Raw genomic sequence first — 18,674 nt, 5'->3', positions numbered from 1 at the left:
AGAAATTAACTTTGATAGTGATTCTGAAGAATACCATACCAGTAGTGACTCTGAGCAAGATTAAACATGGCCAGAGTCCTTGTTTATGCTGTGGTGTGCGGGGGAGGCAGCATTACGAAGAGGGCCGCTGGGACAGGCTGGGAAGGAAAGCTGGCTCTGTGTTTGGCATGGAGCTGGAGTTAATCATTTAACAAACCGAGGATCATTTGCAGTAGAAGGCTTCTGTCATGTTCAACATTGAGGAGGTCCTTTGTCCCCAGGGCAAACCAGCAACTCAATGTCACACAGAAGGGTAGGGGAGAAATGGACTTTTCAGCATGAGTCTCTCGCTGCCCCAACCATCACATCACTTTGTCTATTGTCTAGTATCCACTATCCATTTGACTGTCTTGCAGGCTACATGAGAGGCATCTAGCTGTAGCCCCGCAGACTCACTTCTTGCTAGACACCAGTGGATGGACACCAGTGGATGGACAGCAGACGTCATTTCCGTATCGTCATTCACTTTTCAAATTGACGTAATTTCCATATCGTCATTCACTTTTCAAATTTGACGTAGTTTCCATATCGTCATTCACTTTTCAAAATGACGTAATTTCCATATCGTCATTCACTTTTCAAATTTGACGCGTCATGCAGATGTCAGCGGTAAGAAAAAAATAATAAACTGTCGATGATTTATAGGTCATGTCGGAATTCAAATGCACAAACTAGCTAGTTAAAAAGAATCGTCTTGTTTTCAAGGTACTGTGTCGTGTTTTTTAAAGGTATTAGTGAACTCTGGTGTGCCTCAATTCTAGAGCTAGGTTGCTACAATAGATTTTCCAATTAAATCGTTCTTTGAGTGGTATGATTTAATATTGTAAATGCGTTTTTTTCACTTGGATGTGTGAAGATTGTACCCAGTTAACGAGATCTCATAGAACAGTCTTGGCAGAGAATAGTCTAAAATGCTAGGTTGTCTATGCACACGAGAGTTTGTTAGCTAGCTATGTTTTTTTGTTTTTTGTTGAAGTAGTACTTTTCCCTATGCCCGTGTAAATGCCTGATGTTTAATATGTTTATGATGATGTTTAAAGCGCTTTGGTGGCCATGGGTCTGTTGAAAGCGCTATATAGCCTAAATGCAGTCCATTTACCATTTTACATATTTTGTATAGGAGAATGTTAAGTTTTTTTTGGTTTTTCTTACCTCACTATTTTTTACAGTCCATCTACCACACACAACTTTTCACCTACATTGTTCAATTCCTTCTTTTTTTTGGGAAAGTTATTGGATTTTTGTAAACTCTTATGAATTATAAGGTACTACTGGTATTTCATATGTGTCACTATACTTATTACGTAAACAATCTATTAATACTTCCCTCTTCTTTTAGGCAAATCACATTAGTGTGTGTAAAGGGACGGAGCTACCACCAATACAGAAATGCACAGAGTGCTGCAGCCGGTATCACTGCCCGCTGTGCAATTCAAAAAATGTTAAACCCACAGACCGATACCGTGTAATCATTCATTTAAAGGCTCACCTTGCGAGATCTGTAAAATACAAAGGTGGGTAAATTTTCTCAATATGACACACCATTTGTATAATGTTTGAATCTGTACACTGCATGAAAAGTGGGATTTTCGTCAGTAAGTGTCACTGTAGATTGTCGTGGAAGTTCAGGTTTACGACTGCACATGGCAATTTGCAGGCAACACCCAAAACTGCCGTGAATTGTCGGAAATTGATGTGGGCCTTGCTTGGCAGTTGTCCCCCCATGACCCCCCTCCTCCTAATTCTAGGGGAGGCTTTAACATGTAAATGAAAATGCTGTGAGCTATACAAATGCAAATGAGGGTAGCAGGGGGAGTTTTACCCCAGGTGACATTTTTCTAAAAGGTATAACTTAATTCTAAGGGCCCGTCCACACGAAGACGCGTTTCGCTGTATACATATACATTTTTTATCGTATTGGCGTTTCGTCCACACGGATACGGCATTTTGGGAGAGTGAAACCGCTATTTTTTGAAATCGGGTCCCAAAGTGGATAAATCTGAAAACGACACCCTTGCGGTTTCGTGTGTACAGCCAATCCGTATATTTGGTGAAACGATGATGTCATCACATCACGTGTCGGCGCATGCTCAAAGTCTTCTTCTCCGTGTATAGTGTATCTCTGTGGCACAATTACAGCGCCCCATACTGGTCTGGCATATATACTGCACCGTTTTCAGTCGGTTTCAGTGGTTTCGTGTGGACGCAGATATTTCTTGAGACGACGCCGTGTTTACGGAGTTTTTTTTTAGAACGAGGAAAAAAAATAATCGGATAGGGAACGCACCGGCTTCGTGTGGACGTGGCCTAAGAAAATCTCTGGTAGAAATAGATCAGGCTCAGTATAGCGTAATTATAGACTCTTACATTTAGGATTGATTTTAAAGTATTATTACTGGTGTATAAATCACTAAATGGCCCAGGACCTCAATACATTGCAGATATGCTCACTGCATATAAACCCAACAGATCACTCAGATCATTAGGATCACATCAGCTTGAAACACAGAGGCTTCACTCTAAGCTTGGCGAGTCTGCTTTAGCTACTATGCTGGAACAGCTTCCAGAAGAGATCAGATGTGCTCCTACAGTAGTCACATTCAAATCCAGACTCAAAACACTTCTGTTTAGCTGTGCATTTACTGGATGAGCACTGTGCCACTGTTCGTCCGACTGTTACTGTATTGTATTCTAAACTGTTTTAATTATTTACTGTATTTTATTTTATTATTCTAAATTGTTTTAATTATTCTGATTTCTTTTGATTATTTTAATTTCTTCTATGTAAAGCACTTTGAATTACCATTGTGTATGAAATGTGCTATATAAATTAACTTGCCTTGCCTACATTTTAAATGTATATATTTAATGAAAGTATGCTAGATTAATTACTGCATGTCATTAGCAATGGCCAATATTGTGTAAAAAAGATACACAAAACAATTTATTTCAACAATTAATTTTATTCAGGCTTTGCCACAAAGGTAAAATGTGCATTCCACGCAAACAACATCACAGTCTCCTAGAGCTCAACCACTGTGCATAGTGGCATGACTACAGTGACCTTTTCTTTGGTCTTGCTTAAATGCACAGTGGATGTGTTAACCACACATCTCCCAGCAATGCGCTCAACAGGCAGAAATGATGCTGGGTATGACGTGTCTGTTCCCTGCAAGCTCCAAACTTCTATTGGCTTTCCATAAAAATATCTGTCCGGGTGGGGATGAAGCCAGGAAACTTGCGCAATAACATGTTTGAATGCAGAACCTTTTGACACAACATTAACAACTATAAACTGCTTTACGATGGGCCGTAGTTCTGCTAGAGGGTCAAGGATGGGTTCCTCAAAACGCGCTTCCATAGACCTAATGTCGGATGTGGAAGATGGCATCGTTGGCGGGGTGTCTGGATGGAATGTGCGACCTCCATCTTTTCGCTGCCAGGAGCTCACAGAACTCTGTGCCACACTGCAGTTTAGATCAGAGGCGATGCTAAAATACAGGGCAACGCACCACAGACGTCTGCAAAATGGACCAAATTCGGAAAGAATTACCTACAGCTCCGAAGCTGAAACAGACACTTCATGGTGCTGTAGGATTTTGGGCTTCTTGTGAGCTTCCAATTTGTTGTGTGGGCAGATCTCATATGTTTGTATAGTTTGTGTGTTTGTAAAAATAAAGCTTTTTCTTTGAATAAACAGCATGTCCCTGGCAATTAATTTTCCTCAAATTCATTCGTCCTTGATGGTAATAATAATAATGTTGTCCATAGTATAACAATATATATATACAACATGATAGCATATGATATGAATATATTTATTTATATATAAATAATTATAATTAAATATAAATAATTTATATATATATATATATATATATATATATATGTATATAAATAATTTATATATATAATTATTATTATAATTTTGGGGTTTAAATTTATAATGAGGCAGGGTGACCAATAGTAACAGAGCTGCCAACCAATCACGAGTGATTTTTCTTGTTTAAATGTAGTGGTTCAACCAATACTGAGAGGAAATTCAAGCCATTCTCTGGAAAGGCGCGCGTGCTGCTATTCATATGCTAATTGTAGCCATTTGCACCTCCCTCGAGCTCTCCACATACGTCATGGTTCGTTTCCGTCAATATGTGGTTCAGACGAACGCGACGTTCACATGCTGTAAATTGTCGTTAACTGACGAAAATAATGGAGATTTCCGGCCGTTTACGGGGACGAAAATCCCACTTTTCATGCAGTGGTAGTTAATGTTTTTTTGTGTCTGTTTCCACAGGCTATTGCATGTACAAGTGCAGCCTTGGTTGCAAGGCACAGGCTCACTTTCATTGTGTTTGTAAATCTTTTTTTTCCCATAAGAATAGGTTATTCAATCATTTAAGTAAAAGCCATTGTATAGCACCTGGCAAAGAGCTCCAAACATTACTACCAGGATATACCCTGACAGCGCTTACCAGGAAAGAGGCTGAGACATCACTCACTGGAGATGACGATGGAACAGCGCTTACGAGGAAAGAGGCTGAGACATCACTCACTGGAGATGACGGTGGAACAGTGCTTACCAGGAAAGAGGCTGAGACATCACTCACTGGAGATGACGATGGAACAGCGCTTACGAGGAAAGAGGCTGAGACATCACTCACTGGAGATGACGATGGAACAGTGCTTACCAGGAAAGAGGAGTTTTTTCCATGGCTGGTAACTTTTGCAAATATGACATATTTGACAAATATCTAAACCATTCAGTGCACTTTTTTTTAATATTTCATTGTGTTTGTTATAGTGAGTGACATTGAAGAGACACCGAAGGATTTCAAAGGAAGGGTAAACATTGAGGCGTTTTGGAAAGCAGTGTCCCTGGAGATGATTGGACGGGGATTTGTGTCAAGTAATTGTGGATTCAATCCCATATTTCTTTGTATTTAGTTCTAATTTTAATTTTTTTCAATTCAAATGACAAGCTTTTTAAAAAACAAAACTGAAATATTTATTTATACTAACCTTGTGTGTCCAAAGGTAATAATCAGAATCCATTCAAGGTACTGCCCTCCTACCATTTCTGGGCTCCTTGGATTGGGCACAAAACAAGGTCCTCCAATGAGGTGCTCAACACAGAATTTGAAAAGATTAAGACTGCTAAGGTGTCTGAAGAGTCCCAAGTCTACCATGTTACAGAAGATAGACTGATGGAGGAGCTCATGAACCAAAAGGTATATTTGTTTTGAATAATGTATTTTTATTATATGTTTTTGTTTAGTTTCACATGCATAAGCTGGTTTAGATCGTACTTATCAGACCGTTACCATTTTGTCTGTTTAAATGGGGAAAAATCAAAGATAACGTCAGTAGACTATGGAGTGCCGCAAGGATCGGTGTTAGGCCCTCTGCTATTCTCAATATACATGCTGCCACTTGGTAATATTATAAGAAAACATGGAATTAATTTCCACTGTTATGCTGATGACACTCAATTATATATCTCATCACGACCAGATGTAAAAACTTACTTATCTTAATTGACAGAGTGTCTAAATGATATAAAATGCTGGATGACGTGTAATTTCCTGCTATTAAATTCAGGTAAAACGGAGGTACTACTTATTGGCCCAAAAAACTACCTACAAAATCCCTTACAATACAACTTTAATTTAGAAGGATGTCCTGTTACTTTTGTCAGGAGTCTAGTTTTATTCCTCTGCTTGTTTCTCTCTCTCTCTCTTACGTGTGCTCTCGCACAGCTGAACCCATTCTCAATCAGCGTTTTCTCCTGCTCTTCTCACACCTGTTTCCCCTTGCCCTGATTTTCTGGCTATTTAGACCTCATGTTCTCTTTCCCTCTTGTCGGTTTATTGTTTGTTCATGTCTGTTACTGACGCTTGAGTATTGCTACTGTTTCCTGTCCTGTGTGTACGCATATGTCAGATGAGTTTCTGCCCCGGCTATCCTGTGTCAAGTCTGATTCTCTGTGCTGCGGTAACTGCCTGGTGGACTCTGCGCTTGCCTATTCCTGTGAGTTCTCCCTGACTGCCTTCCTGCATCCATCATCCTGCCTGGTTTCTGTCTGGAGATCGTTTACCTGTTCTGCGTTCATCAAGACTACCTGTGATCGGCAGACAGCCTATGTTGCATTTATCTTCTTTCTTTTCAATAAATCTTTAACCTGCTTTCGCGTTTGGGTCTATTTCGAACTGTTACAGAATAAACCGACCATGACGGACCCAGCGAACGATACTACGATACTACCGCTCAGCCGTTGAACTGCAGGGAGCATTGCTGGGTAGACATTCCGATGAATTAGCCGCCGCCAAGCACGCCGTGGATTCACTCGTTGCCCAGGTGTCGGATCTTACTGGTCAGCTTCATCACCTGCGTCAAGACCAGTTCTCTTCTGGGTCGTGACACACCTCTGAGCCTCATATTAACAATCCTCCCTGCTACTCTGGTGAGCCTACTGAGTGCCGTGCATTTCTCACCCAGTGTGAAGTGATATTCTCTCTTCAACCTGTCACGTATGCCTCCGACCGCGCCAAGGTTGCATATGTGGTTTCCCTTCTCACTAGTCGAGCCCGTGAATGGGGAACGGCTGTCTGGGAGGCTGGAGCTGATTGCTGCGACCAGTTTAACTCATTCAAAGAGGAGATGTCTTCGGGCGCGAGGCCTCTCGTCAGTTAGCTGCGCTTCGTCAAGGAAGACGCTCCGCAGCTGATTATGCCATTGAATTTAAGACTTTATCTGCTACCTGCGAATGGAATGAAGCTGCGCTCACGGCACGCTTTCTGGAGGGCTTGAATGATGAGCTTAAGGACGATATTTTTGCTCGAGAATTTCCCTCCAGTCTGGATGAGCTGGTTGAATTAGCCATCCGTTTAGACAACCGTTTCGACCTACACCGACGTGCTCGTTCTGACGTCACGGGATTCCGGGGAGCCCCACTCACTCAGACTGTGTCACCTGAACCTCACCCTGAATCTGAGCATATGCAGCTAGGGAGAATACACCTCTCCTCTGCTGAACGCCAGCGCCGTATTCGAGAGAGGTTGTGCCTTTACTGTGGTGGCACTGGTCACTTTGCTGCCACATGTTCGGTAAAAGAGAGAGCTCGCCAGTAGTTAGGGGAATATTGGCGAGCGCTACCCCACTATCCCCATCCTTCAGTTCCCGCTCCATGATTTCAGCCATCCTTCGCTGGGGTACCAGTTCTGTTGTCTGCTCTGCTCTTATTGACTCCGGGGCGGAGGGAAATTTTGTTGATGAGAGGTGGGCTATTGAACATGGTTTGCCCCTTCATGAATTAAAGGAGACACCCACAGCCCTCGCCCTGGATGGTCGCGTTCTTTCCAATATTCACCTGGCTACTGCCCTGGTGAGTCTCACCACATCTGGCAACCACCAAGAAAAGATTACTTTTTTTGTTTTTCAGTCCCCTATGGCCCCCATTGTCCTAGGACATCCATGGTTAACTAAGCACAATCCACATGTTAACTGGTCTGATAGTTCTATTGTTTCTTGGAGCTTGTCTTGTCACACCAATTGTCTTGTGTCTGCTGTTCCCTCTGTTTCTTCTTTGTCTGTTTTTCAGGAGGAGTCTATTGATGTATCTGGGGTTCCGGAGGAGTATCTCGATCTGCGAGCGGTGTTCAGTCGATCCCCGGGCCGCTTCTCTCCCTCCCCATCGCCCTTATGATTGTAGTATCGACCTCCTCCCTGGCACCACTCCTCCCCGCGGGCGTTTGTATTCTTTATCCGCTCCTGAACGTGAGGCGCTCGAGAAGTACCTTGATACTTCACTTATGGCCGGTACCATCGTCCCTTCCTCTTCCCCTGCCGGTGCGGGATTTTTCTTCGTGAAAAAGAAAGACGGCTCTTTGCGCCCCTGCATCGATTATCGTGGGCTGAATGACATCACCATTAAGAACCGGTATCCTTTACCATTGATGTCATCAGCCTTTGAGATCCTGCAGGGGGCAAAGATTTTCACGAAGTTAGATCTTCGCAACGCGTACCACCTAGTGCGCACCAAGGAGGGGGATGAGTGGAAGACGGCGTTTAATACTCCGTTGGGGCACTTTGAATATCGTGTTTTACCGTTCGGGCTGGTAAACGCCCCAGCCGTTTTTCAAGCGCTCGTAAACGATGTATTAAGAGACATGCTCAACATTTTCGTCTTCGTGTACCTGGATGATATTCTCATTTTCTCCCCATCTCTCCAGGTACACACCCAACATGTGCGTCGCGTATTACAGCGGTTATTAGAGAATCACCTCTATGTTAAGGCCGAGAAATGCGCGTTTCACCTCCAGTCAGTTACTTTCCTTGGTTCGGTCGTGTCTGCGGAGGGCATAAGCATGGACCCCTCCAAGGTTCAGGCGGTCACTGACTGGCCTGTTCCTGAGTCTCGCTCGGTGCTTCAGCGGTTTTTGGGGTTTGCAAACTTTTATCGCCGTTTTATTAGAAATTTCAGTCAGGTTGCCGCCCCTTTGACTGCGCTCACATCCGCAAAGTGTCGTTTTGTCTGGTCCGAGGCTGCCCAATGTGCTTTTGAGCGTCTTAAATGTTTGTTCACATCCGCTCCCATTCTGATTTCGCCTGATCCTAAGAATCAGTTTATCGTTGAGGTGGACGCGTCTGACGTCGGGGTGGGAGCGGTTCTCTCGCAGCGCTCTGCTCTTGATCAGAAGGTTCACCCATGCGCATTTTACTCGCATCGACTCTCGTCTGCCGAATGTAATTATGATGTGGGTAACCGGGAGCTTCTAGCTATTCGACTGGCCCTGGAGGAGTGGCGCCATTGGTTGGAGGGATCCTCCTGTCCGTTTATAGTCTGGACTGATCACCGTAATCTTGAGTATATCCGCTCCGCCAAGAGGCTTCACTCTAGACAGGCTCGATGGGCTCTTTTTTTCTGGCGTTTCAATTTCACTATCTCTTACCGTCCCGGGTCAAAGAACATTAAGCCTGACGCTTAACGCATCCTACCTGAGGGATGTGTGGTTGGGTCCGTCACCTGGGGGGTGGAACAGCTGGTGCGAAAGGCTCTTTCTCACACTGTCGTTCCCCGTGGGTGTCCTGAGGGGAAGCTATTTGTCACCAAGTACGCTCGTCCGGCCGTCCTTCGTTGGGGTCCTTCATCTAAACTGGTCGCTCATCCGGGGGTGGGTCGTACTTTGGCAGCTGTCCGCCAGCGATTCTGGTGGCCTGCCATGGAACGGGAGGTACGCCGATTTGTTGCGTAATGTTCTGTCTGTGCCCAGCAGAAGTCCAGTAATTCGCTCCCCGATGGTCTGCTTCGCCCTCTCTCTATTCCCTCCCGGCCTTGGTCCCATATTGCCCTGGACTTCGTTACGGGGCTTCCCCCCTCCAGCGGCAATACGGTGATTCTCACTGTCGTCGATCGGTTTTCGAAAGCGGTTCACTTTGTTCCACTCCCCAAGCTTCCGTCGGCTAAAGAGACTGCGCAGGCGGTTGTGGACCATGTCTTTAGAATTCACGGGCTTCCTTCTGATGTTGTTTCGGACAGGGGACCCCAGTTTGTCTCTAACTTTTGGAGGGAATTCTGCAAACAGATTGGTGCTACCGCCAGTCTGTCTTCAGGGTTTCATCCACAAAGTAATGGGCAAGCTGAACGCGCTAATCAGGACCTCGGTCGGATGCTCCGCTGTTTGGCGGCTCATAACCCCACCTCCTGGTGTGAACAATTGACATGGGCGGAGTACGCTCATAATTCTCTGCCTTCGTCGTCCACTGGCCTTTCCCCGTTTTCTTGTTGTCTGGGCTACCAGCCACCTCTGTTTCCCTCTCAGGAACCAGAGGTCACCGTCCCCTCGGTCCAGGCCTTTATTCAGCGCTGTCGTCGCACCTGGCGGAGGGTGAGGTCAGCTCTGTGCCGGACCAGGGAACGCACTTGTCGTATCGCCAATCGTCGCCGTTCCAAAGCTCCCAGGTATGTTTGTGGGCAAAGAGTTTGGCTTTCCACACGGAATTTACCCCTTCAGGCACCCGCTCGGAAACTGGCCCCCCGTTTCATTTGACCTTATGCCATCACTAAGGTCATCAGTCCGGCGGCTGTACGGCTCAGGTTACCACACTCCCTCAAACGTGTCCATCCTGTTTTTCATGTCTCGTGTATTAAACCTGCGCTCCGCCTCCGTTCTGCTATTCGCGTTTGGGTCTATTTCGAACTGTTACAACTTTATCCACTACAGTAAAAGACCTGGGTGTTATACTAGACCGCAACTTGACTTTCGAAAATCATATTTCATATATTGCAAGAACAGCCTTTTTCCACCTTAGAAACATTGCTAAGCTACGTAACATGCTATCTGTTTCTGATGCAGAAAAGTTAGTTCATGCATTCATGACCTCGAGACTAGATTACCGTAATGCTTTATTAGCTGGTTGTCCTGCATCCTCAATAAACAAGCTACAGTTAGTGCAAAATGCAGCTGCTAGAGTTCTTACTAGATCAAGAAAATATGATCCTCAAACACCTATTTTATCATCTCTGGTTACCTATTAAGTTACGTATCAATTACAAAGTATTCCTACTGACCTATAAAGGCCTAAATGGTTTAGCTCCTGTGTATTTAATGGACCTTCTATCGCCATAGAATCCATCGCGCTCTTTAAGATCACTAAATTCGAGGCTTCTGGTCATTCCTAGGATATCTAAGTCCACTAAAGGAGGGAGGGCGTTCTCACATTTAGCTCCTAAACTCTGGAATAGCCTTCCTGATATTTTCCGAGGTTCAGACTCGCTGTCCCAGTTTAAAACTAGATTAAAGACGCATCTCTTTAACCAAGCATTCACTTAATGCTTAACCTTTAATACTACTGCTGAATCAGTTCGAATGCATTAACATTATGAATATCAGCTATGCTAATTATTTCCCATCTGCCTTTCTGCTGTTATCTCAGGACGCTAGTCCCGAGGTAAATAGCGTTCGTCAGCTCCAGTTTGTATCCAGCCTCTCACGGAGACTTCAGATGCCCCAACGCCTGTGAAGAGACGACTCGACGCCTGTGAAGAGACGACTCAAAGCCGGCGATATGTTATGCCATAAATTAATACATGATTAACTAACTGTATTTTTCTATGTACATTTCCGAAATGCATTTTCTGTAAAGCTGCTTTGAGACAATGTGTATTGTGAAAAGCGCTATACAAATAAATTTGAATTGAATTTGAATTGAATTGAATTTGTTTGGGGGCACATCAAAATGTATTTTCCTAATCCTACTTTGATCAGGTTGATGTTGTTCGTAAACTGTGCAAGGAATGTGGTCTTGACACAGTTGGATCAAAACTGGACCTCATTTCACGCTTGCGTAGTGAAATGCAAACACGGCACAGCTACGACAAGATTTTCCAGAAAATATGGGGTGCATCAGGTCAGTGTTTTGGAAAGTGTAAATATATGAAATATGCATTTCAAGTCTACATGGTTTGTATTGCTCATCAGTTTTTTTTCTCCTGTATTCATGTAGGTGGTTGGTGTGCCATAATGTGCCCTTGTGGTGTTGTGTACAGCCTAAAATTCCGGATTCGAGCTGAGAGCCCACGAGACTATGCAGGTTTACTTCTGTCATGGAAACATCTTCCTAAAAAATGTATTTATGATTTTGCGAGAGGTTTGGTTGCACATACAAATGTGACTAGGGCCCCAGACATTGTTCCCTTTCAGCCTTTTGAGGGAAGATTGCTTGAGCCAACTACGGAAAACATCTCCATGGCCAGAGAGGGCAAGATATTTTCCCATCTGTCATGGCTCCGTGAAAAGAAAGAAACACCAGATGAAAATGGTCATCCTATTACTGGATCTGCTGACCACTTTGTGTTGTACAACACGTTTCATGAGTCCAACACCAAAGACACAAGGGACATCTTGAGGAAGATTTCTCTGGTTCCTGAGCTTGCTGGGAAGATAAATAGCCAAGTTGTGGAACAATTTTTTTTCGCAAATGAGGAAAAACAATTATTTCCTGAATAATGCAGCACCAGCAACAAATATATTCCTTTTGAGAAGCATTGTACACCACCACAAACAAAGGACTAACAATGAATTCATCAAAAGAGCCAGAAAGACATTTGTGACAGACACTGAATTCAATGACTATGGCCAGGCAGTTCTATGTACCGGTAAGTCACTTGCAATCTCATGTTTTTACATTCTAGTTGTAACATACTGTTTGATTTCATGGTTTTGTAGCTTAAAATGCACATATTTTTAGTTCATGCATTCATGACCTCGAGACTAGATTATTGTAATGCTATATTAGCTGGCTGTCCTGCATCCTCAATACACAAGCTACAGTTAGTGCAAAATGCAGCTGCTAGAGTTCTTACTAGGTCAAGAAAATATGATCATATAACACCAATTTTATCATCTCTACACTGGTTACCTATCAAGTTCCGTATCAATTACAAAGTACTATTACTGACCTATAAAGCCCTAAATGGTTTAGCTCCTGTGTATTTAATGGACCTTCTATCGCCCTACAATCCATCGCGTTCTTTAAGATCACTAAATTCGAGGCTTCTGGTCATTCCTAGGATATCTAAGTCCACTAAAGGAGGAAGGGCGTTCTCACATTTAGCTCCTAAACTCTGGAATAGCCTTCCTGATATTGTTCGAGGCTCTGACTCGCTGTCCCAGTTTAAAACTAGATTAAAGACGCATCACTTTAGCCAAGCATTTACATAATGCTTACCTTTTATACCACTGCTGAATCAGATCAAATGCATTTAATATTATAAAACTTGAAGAGTCTGTAGGTTATTTGTATAGGTTGAATAGTATTTACAGTCATTACGTTCCTGTGTATATTGCGTGAATGACGGGTGGTTGGGTAGATATTGTGTTTTGCGGTAGGTGGTATGCCATACGGAACCGTTGCCACTGAACCTGCTTTAACAACGACAGTGGGGCTCGACAGCCTTAGTCAAACGGGTCGGCGCGTATGGTTGGGCTGCGGAGAGATTGTGAGATTGTGGTTGGGTCTCAGCAGCAGGAGGGATGTAGAGGTCAGTAAGCAGGGCTGAGTTGAGTGGGGGACGGAGGGGGGTGACTCTGGGACGCAAGAAACACTGTCTTCAAGTTTTTTATCATTTACGCCCGTGTTATGGAAATCATTATGAACGCTAATTATTTTCCCTTTTTGCTTTTCTGCTGTTATCTCGGGACGCGAGTCCCGAGAAAAACGGCGTTCGTCAGCTCCAGTTTGTATCCAGCCTTTCACGGAGACTTCAGATACCCCAATCACAAAGCCTGTGAAGAGACGACTCAACACCGGCGATATGGACCCTCTATGGTGGACGGCACTGATCCTCAACAACTCGTCTCAACACCGGCGTGATTACTTGGACTTCCAAAAGATGGAAATGGATAAATATTCTAAATGTTCCGATGCAATCTGCCTTGTAATGCTGCCCGAATCATAAATCATGCACTGTTCCTTCGTTGGCCAGAGGAGAACTGGCCCTCCGACTGAGTCTGGTTTCTCCCAAGGTTTTTTTCTCCATTCTGTCACCTGATGGAGTTTTGGTTCCTTGCCACTGTTGCCTTGGCTTTTGGCTTGCTTAGTTGGGGACATTTAATATTCAATAATATTATTGATCTGCCTTACTTAAGGTGGACGTTGACGCAATTTTCTTTTAGAAACAAACTCTGTTATATTATTTTCATGTTATCACTGTGAAGCTGCTTTGATACAATCTGTATTGTAAAAAGCGCTATATAAATGAAGGTGACTTGACTTGACATATAAATAATAAAAGATTACACAAATTAGGAAAATATCACCGGGCAAAATCACAGAACTTAAAACGGTTGTTACTTCACATGTCAATGTATTACTCATAGCCCATTAGGGTTCACACATACAGAATAATTGATCTTCACTGGTTTACATAATACATTGTAGCACCCAAATAATTTCATGAGTGTGACCTATCACACACTGAAACACAAAACACAAAATATATCTTGGAATTTATCACATTTCAAACAAATATAAAGCCTGTTACTATTTCTTTATGAATCATAATTTGTTGACTTTGTTCAAAGGTTCTCAACAAACAGATTCAAAAACCGGGCTAATGTTTTATTTATTATTTTAATAATTATCTTTTTGTTCCTGCAACATTAGACAAAAACAAACATGATACTTAAAAAGTGGAGACTAAGTATGTGTATAAGCATAAATTAAAGCATATGTATTTTTAGACCACACATATGCAAAATTGGGTTCTTTACAGATGTTTTGTTATCTGAAAAACTTATGTACAAGGTTAAACTGTTTGTTTATAAAAAATAAATTCATTATGTTCCTAAATTGTAATTGAGTACTCAATGACATGCATCAAGTATGTATTAATGTACACTGATAAATGTATACTCAATCAAATGAGTTAACAATGTCTTCAACAACATTTATCTAATTTCAGCAACAGAACCTGAAAACCAGTGTGGTGAGCACTGTCAAGAGTTGATTCTACCAGTAAACCTCAAGCCTTCTCGATCATGCTGGACTCTGGGACATCATTGTCTTCAGGAGCAGTTGGTACACATGAACTTTATATCGAACACCTTTCATATGTATCTCACAATCTTTGTTTTGCATTATTTTTTCATGCATAATTTTAGTGTTTTCTTTCAAAACTTTCAGATAAACTATGTCCTGGATCAGAGTAAGCCGGGAATGAGCTGATTGTGAAAGATGGAGTAACATGCATCACCAGACCAGACTTTCAAACCCTCGGCCTGAAAAAAGAAATGAAATCCACGGTCGGAAACACACAATGAGTACTTGCAGCAAATACACTTATATGAATGATTCGTATAAATAATATATTTCATTTATAGGTCGGAAATGGATGTTTTAGGATCCTCAGAGAGATTCTACAGTTGCAGGTTCGATGTTATATTTACTGTAAATTTGTAGGGGACAAAAAAATAAATTTCAAGGCGTTTATCTTATTGGAATGATTGACATTCTGCAGGGAAAAGACGTTTTCATCGTTGATCTCTATGTTCCTCCAACTTGGCTCCCACCCATTAATCAATCTCCCCTTTCCAGTTTTCCGGTAAGAAACAGTTTTCGTGAAATCAGACTGTGAATGTCAGTTTGCTGCTTTATTGGGACACATTGGGTTTATTGGGTTTTGCAAACAGGGTGACACTTGGGCAAATCACTGAGTCCTGTTTGCTCTAGCAACTATGTATGTCGTCTGTATGCTAAATTAAAGTAGAAGTAAGGATGACATGTAAGGATTTCAGTTACATCAAAAAAAGTGTTGAGCAGTATTTAACCACCATCATCCTTTTAGTACATGACTGTACAATTTGTTTGCCTCTTGTAATTAGGTGAATTCGCACATGAAAGATGCCTTGATTATTCCATTGTGGACCCCTGGGCACTGCACGCTGTGTGTAAGTTATGCAAACTTAGTTCCTATTGTGTATATTACAAGCCATGAGGATAAACATAGGTTTAATATGCTATTGGCCTGTGTTTCATATCAACACATCATTAATTGATAATATCACTTTCCAGATCAGATGAGATCAGATGTGCTCCTACAGTAGTCACATTCAAATCCAGACTCAAAACACTTCTGTTTAGCTGTGCATTTACTGGATGAGCACTGTGCACCTGTTCGTCCTACTGTTTGTGTAGTGAAGTGCCGCTGTTTGTTGACGTCCTCTCTGTAGAGTGAGACTCCGCCCTAGATGCACGCAGGTGATCGGCATTCAATTCATTGATAATAATTATGGTAATTCCTTCCAAGGGGTATATTAAGGTGACGGTGTTGTCACCAGAGATTGCGTGAATGTGCGACCGCGTTCTAGCACGTCATTATTGTTGCGACTGTCTGGTGCTCTGGCTGAGGTGAGTGTGGCGGCTGGTTTTTATGCTTGAGCCTAATGAACATTAGATTGAGTGTTACTTTTGTCAGGTTCTGGGCTGTTCGCAGAAAAGCACACGTTGTGCTGAGGGTTGCATGCCTGGCAACACGTGCTGTTTCCGGATACCACCGTTTCGGTATGAATTGCATTCAGCATCGGGGGTGTATTGCTGCTTGACTTCCTGGTAGGTCTCTCTTTGGCCCTTTTGGCTGTATTTAATTAATGAGCGAATAGTTAATATTATGGGGTCTGTGTATTCCAGCGTATCATTGGGCTTTTTCATCTCTTGTCAACTGGGCGAGTGGCGCGATCTCTGCATGTTTGGTATGTGCGATCAATTGTACAACAGTAAATTAATGCTATGCATATTTTAGCTCATAGTCCGGCTTTTGCAGGTGGATCGATTTGCCGTTTTAAGGGCACTTGAAGACTACACTTGCCTGCTCTAGGACTTGTCGTCGCTGCTGTTCTGTTCCTATTAATGTTTTTGTTTGAGTTATTTTGCTTGCGTGTGTAATTCTGTTTTGTTTTTCTGTGTAATTTACCTTTTGTGTTTTTTTGGGGTTTGCTTGTTGATTTATCAGTTTGCTTGGTAATTGGTGTTTTGTTTTCTTAGTTTTGGGTTTTGTTTTGTGTTTTATTTGTATTATAATTACTGTTTATTTTCTTTGCTCACTGTGAGATTATCCCCGACTGGTCCCAAGGGAAAGAGGGATTGTGAGTGGTAACCGGCCTGGGGAGATTGTTCCTGTTGGCCCGTAGCGATCCATTCACCATCACTGACACTCATGAGTGCAGGTTTGAGTGGATTGCGGAGTGTTTTCTTTTAGTTACGTATATTATTGTATGTCTCTCATGTTGTGTCCTGTATATGGGTACCCATAGGTGAGGATAATTGTTTGATTTATTTGCTTTGATTTATTTTTTTGTAATTCTTTATTTCTTGTGTTTCAGGCACTGTGAGCCCGGAGCAGGAGGGCTAGTTGTCCAATTAAGGTGGCGGGTCCTGATGAGACACAGTGTGTGGTCTGCAATCCAAGGTGATTGGTCTTGGTTGACGTGATTTGAGTGACGTGTAGTGCACGTGTGGGTGCTCTTTTACCATCGCTGACACTAGCGACGTCTGGCACTAGCTCGTCCTGCTTCGGGTGACCACGAGTCCTGTGAGCTGTTTATTGTGTGATGTTATAATTGAACCTAACTGACTGGCACGTCAGTATTTTATTTTTGTCTAAATAAAGAATATATTTTTGTATTTTTCCATATCCACGTCTCGGAGTATTTATGTAAGGGAAACACCGAACCTGTGTGTCTTTAATAGGACACTTCCCTGGCTTAGCGACCAGGGTGGCGTAGTCGATTTTTCTTTGTCTCTCTCTTACTCTCTCTCTATCCTCCCTCTCTTGTACTGCCTGCCACATTTGCACTGTATTTTATTTTATGTTTTAATTATTCTGATTTCATTTGATTATTTCTGTATTTTATCTTTTATTCTAAACTGTTTTAATTATTCTGATTTCTTTTGATTATTTTAATTTCTTCTATGTAAAGCACTTTGAATTACCATTGTGTATGAAATGTGTTATATAAATAAACTTGCCTTGCCTTTCCTGGTGCTTTATAAATGGAATTTTGAAATGCTCTGCCCACAGCCCTTGTCAACTGGGCAAGGATTTAATCTATACTTGACACAGTTGGTGACTGGTTAACCATAGACAATGAAATAATATTAAAATGTTAATCTTATATTTTGAATTCTAACAATGTAATGTTTGGTTAGTTCACTACATTTGGGAGTGTTAGTCTGCTAGGTCATTGTTCTATTGTCACTATAAGTTATCTACTTTTCATCAAGAGTGCATGTTCTCTATAGGTCTTGAGACCACAACAACAAGAAATGTTGTTACTGGACTCCAAATATCCATACAAACCACAAGGGTTTCAACATGAGGGATATCAAAATGTTATAAGGTCATCTGAGGAATGCATGTTATTTGGCGGTCACGTTCCCCTGACCTATAGATGTTACCTAATGGTCCTGTTCTGCTGACCGTATACAGTATGTTCTGTTTTTGCGTGTTTCTGGCCATGTTCCTTGGTCCTTGTGTGTGTGTATATATATATATATATATATATATATATATATATAATACTTTTATTTTATTTAATGCATGATAAAGATTTGTACTCATTTGTACCCATGTTCGACCGTCTGTGAGTATCTTGAATTTATGTATTTAGTAAGACTACATTTTTGATTTTGGTTTCTTAGTGACTTTGCAAAAAGTCGGGTGAATGGGATTTGGACAGAGAGAACTGGCGTGGACATAAAGGTAATAGTTTTTAAGCAGTGTTTTCCAACCAATAAGTGAATGATTTGAATATGTCATGTTTTGGAGCTGATCATGTTTTATTTTCTCTTGAAATAGGGACTTCCTTCACAACCTTACGGGAATGACTGTGGCATCTTCATTCTGATGGTCAGATTTTACAAATTTATCAGTGCTTCGCCTGCTACTTCGGTGGCGCTGCCAGACTAAGACAATTTAAATGCACTGAGACAAAAATGCATTTGCCCACCTATCTAAATGTAGGGGAGACAGTGAATAACCCCAATTTCAAAATACGGTGGAGTGTTCCTATAACTGCCTTTTACTGACAATAATCTCTTGCAAAGCAAGTGTGTTCAGTATATCCTGGTAACGCATCCCT

The 18,674-nt window shown here is 42.1% G+C and overlaps 1 protein-coding gene across 1 annotated transcript; it reads left to right on the top strand.

Annotated features, from left to right (window-relative positions):
- The first annotated feature begins 4,416 nt into the window (after window positions 1-4,416).
- On the top strand, window positions 4,417-11,243 carry LOC143745627 (uncharacterized). The gene is made up of 4 exons (XM_077237755.1): window positions 4,417-4,755; window positions 4,841-4,945; window positions 5,074-5,267; window positions 10,972-11,243. Exons 1-4 carry the CDS (start codon window positions 4,749-4,751, stop codon window positions 11,056-11,058), a joined length of 393 nt encoding a protein of 130 aa, XP_077093870.1. The 5' UTR covers window positions 4,417-4,748; the 3' UTR covers window positions 11,059-11,243.
- Window positions 11,244-18,674: the final 7,431 nt, after the last annotated feature.

The sequence above is a fragment of the Siphateles boraxobius genome, unplaced genomic scaffold (genome assembly GCF_051911475.1).
Source record: "Siphateles boraxobius isolate OS27281-9 unplaced genomic scaffold, OSU_SipBor_1 208, whole genome shotgun sequence".
In the NCBI taxonomy this organism is placed as follows: Eukaryota; Metazoa; Chordata; class Actinopteri; order Cypriniformes; family Leuciscidae; genus Siphateles; species Siphateles boraxobius.
The sequence above is the reverse complement of the archived record's forward strand: the minus strand, read 5'-3'. Positions and strand labels throughout refer to the sequence as shown.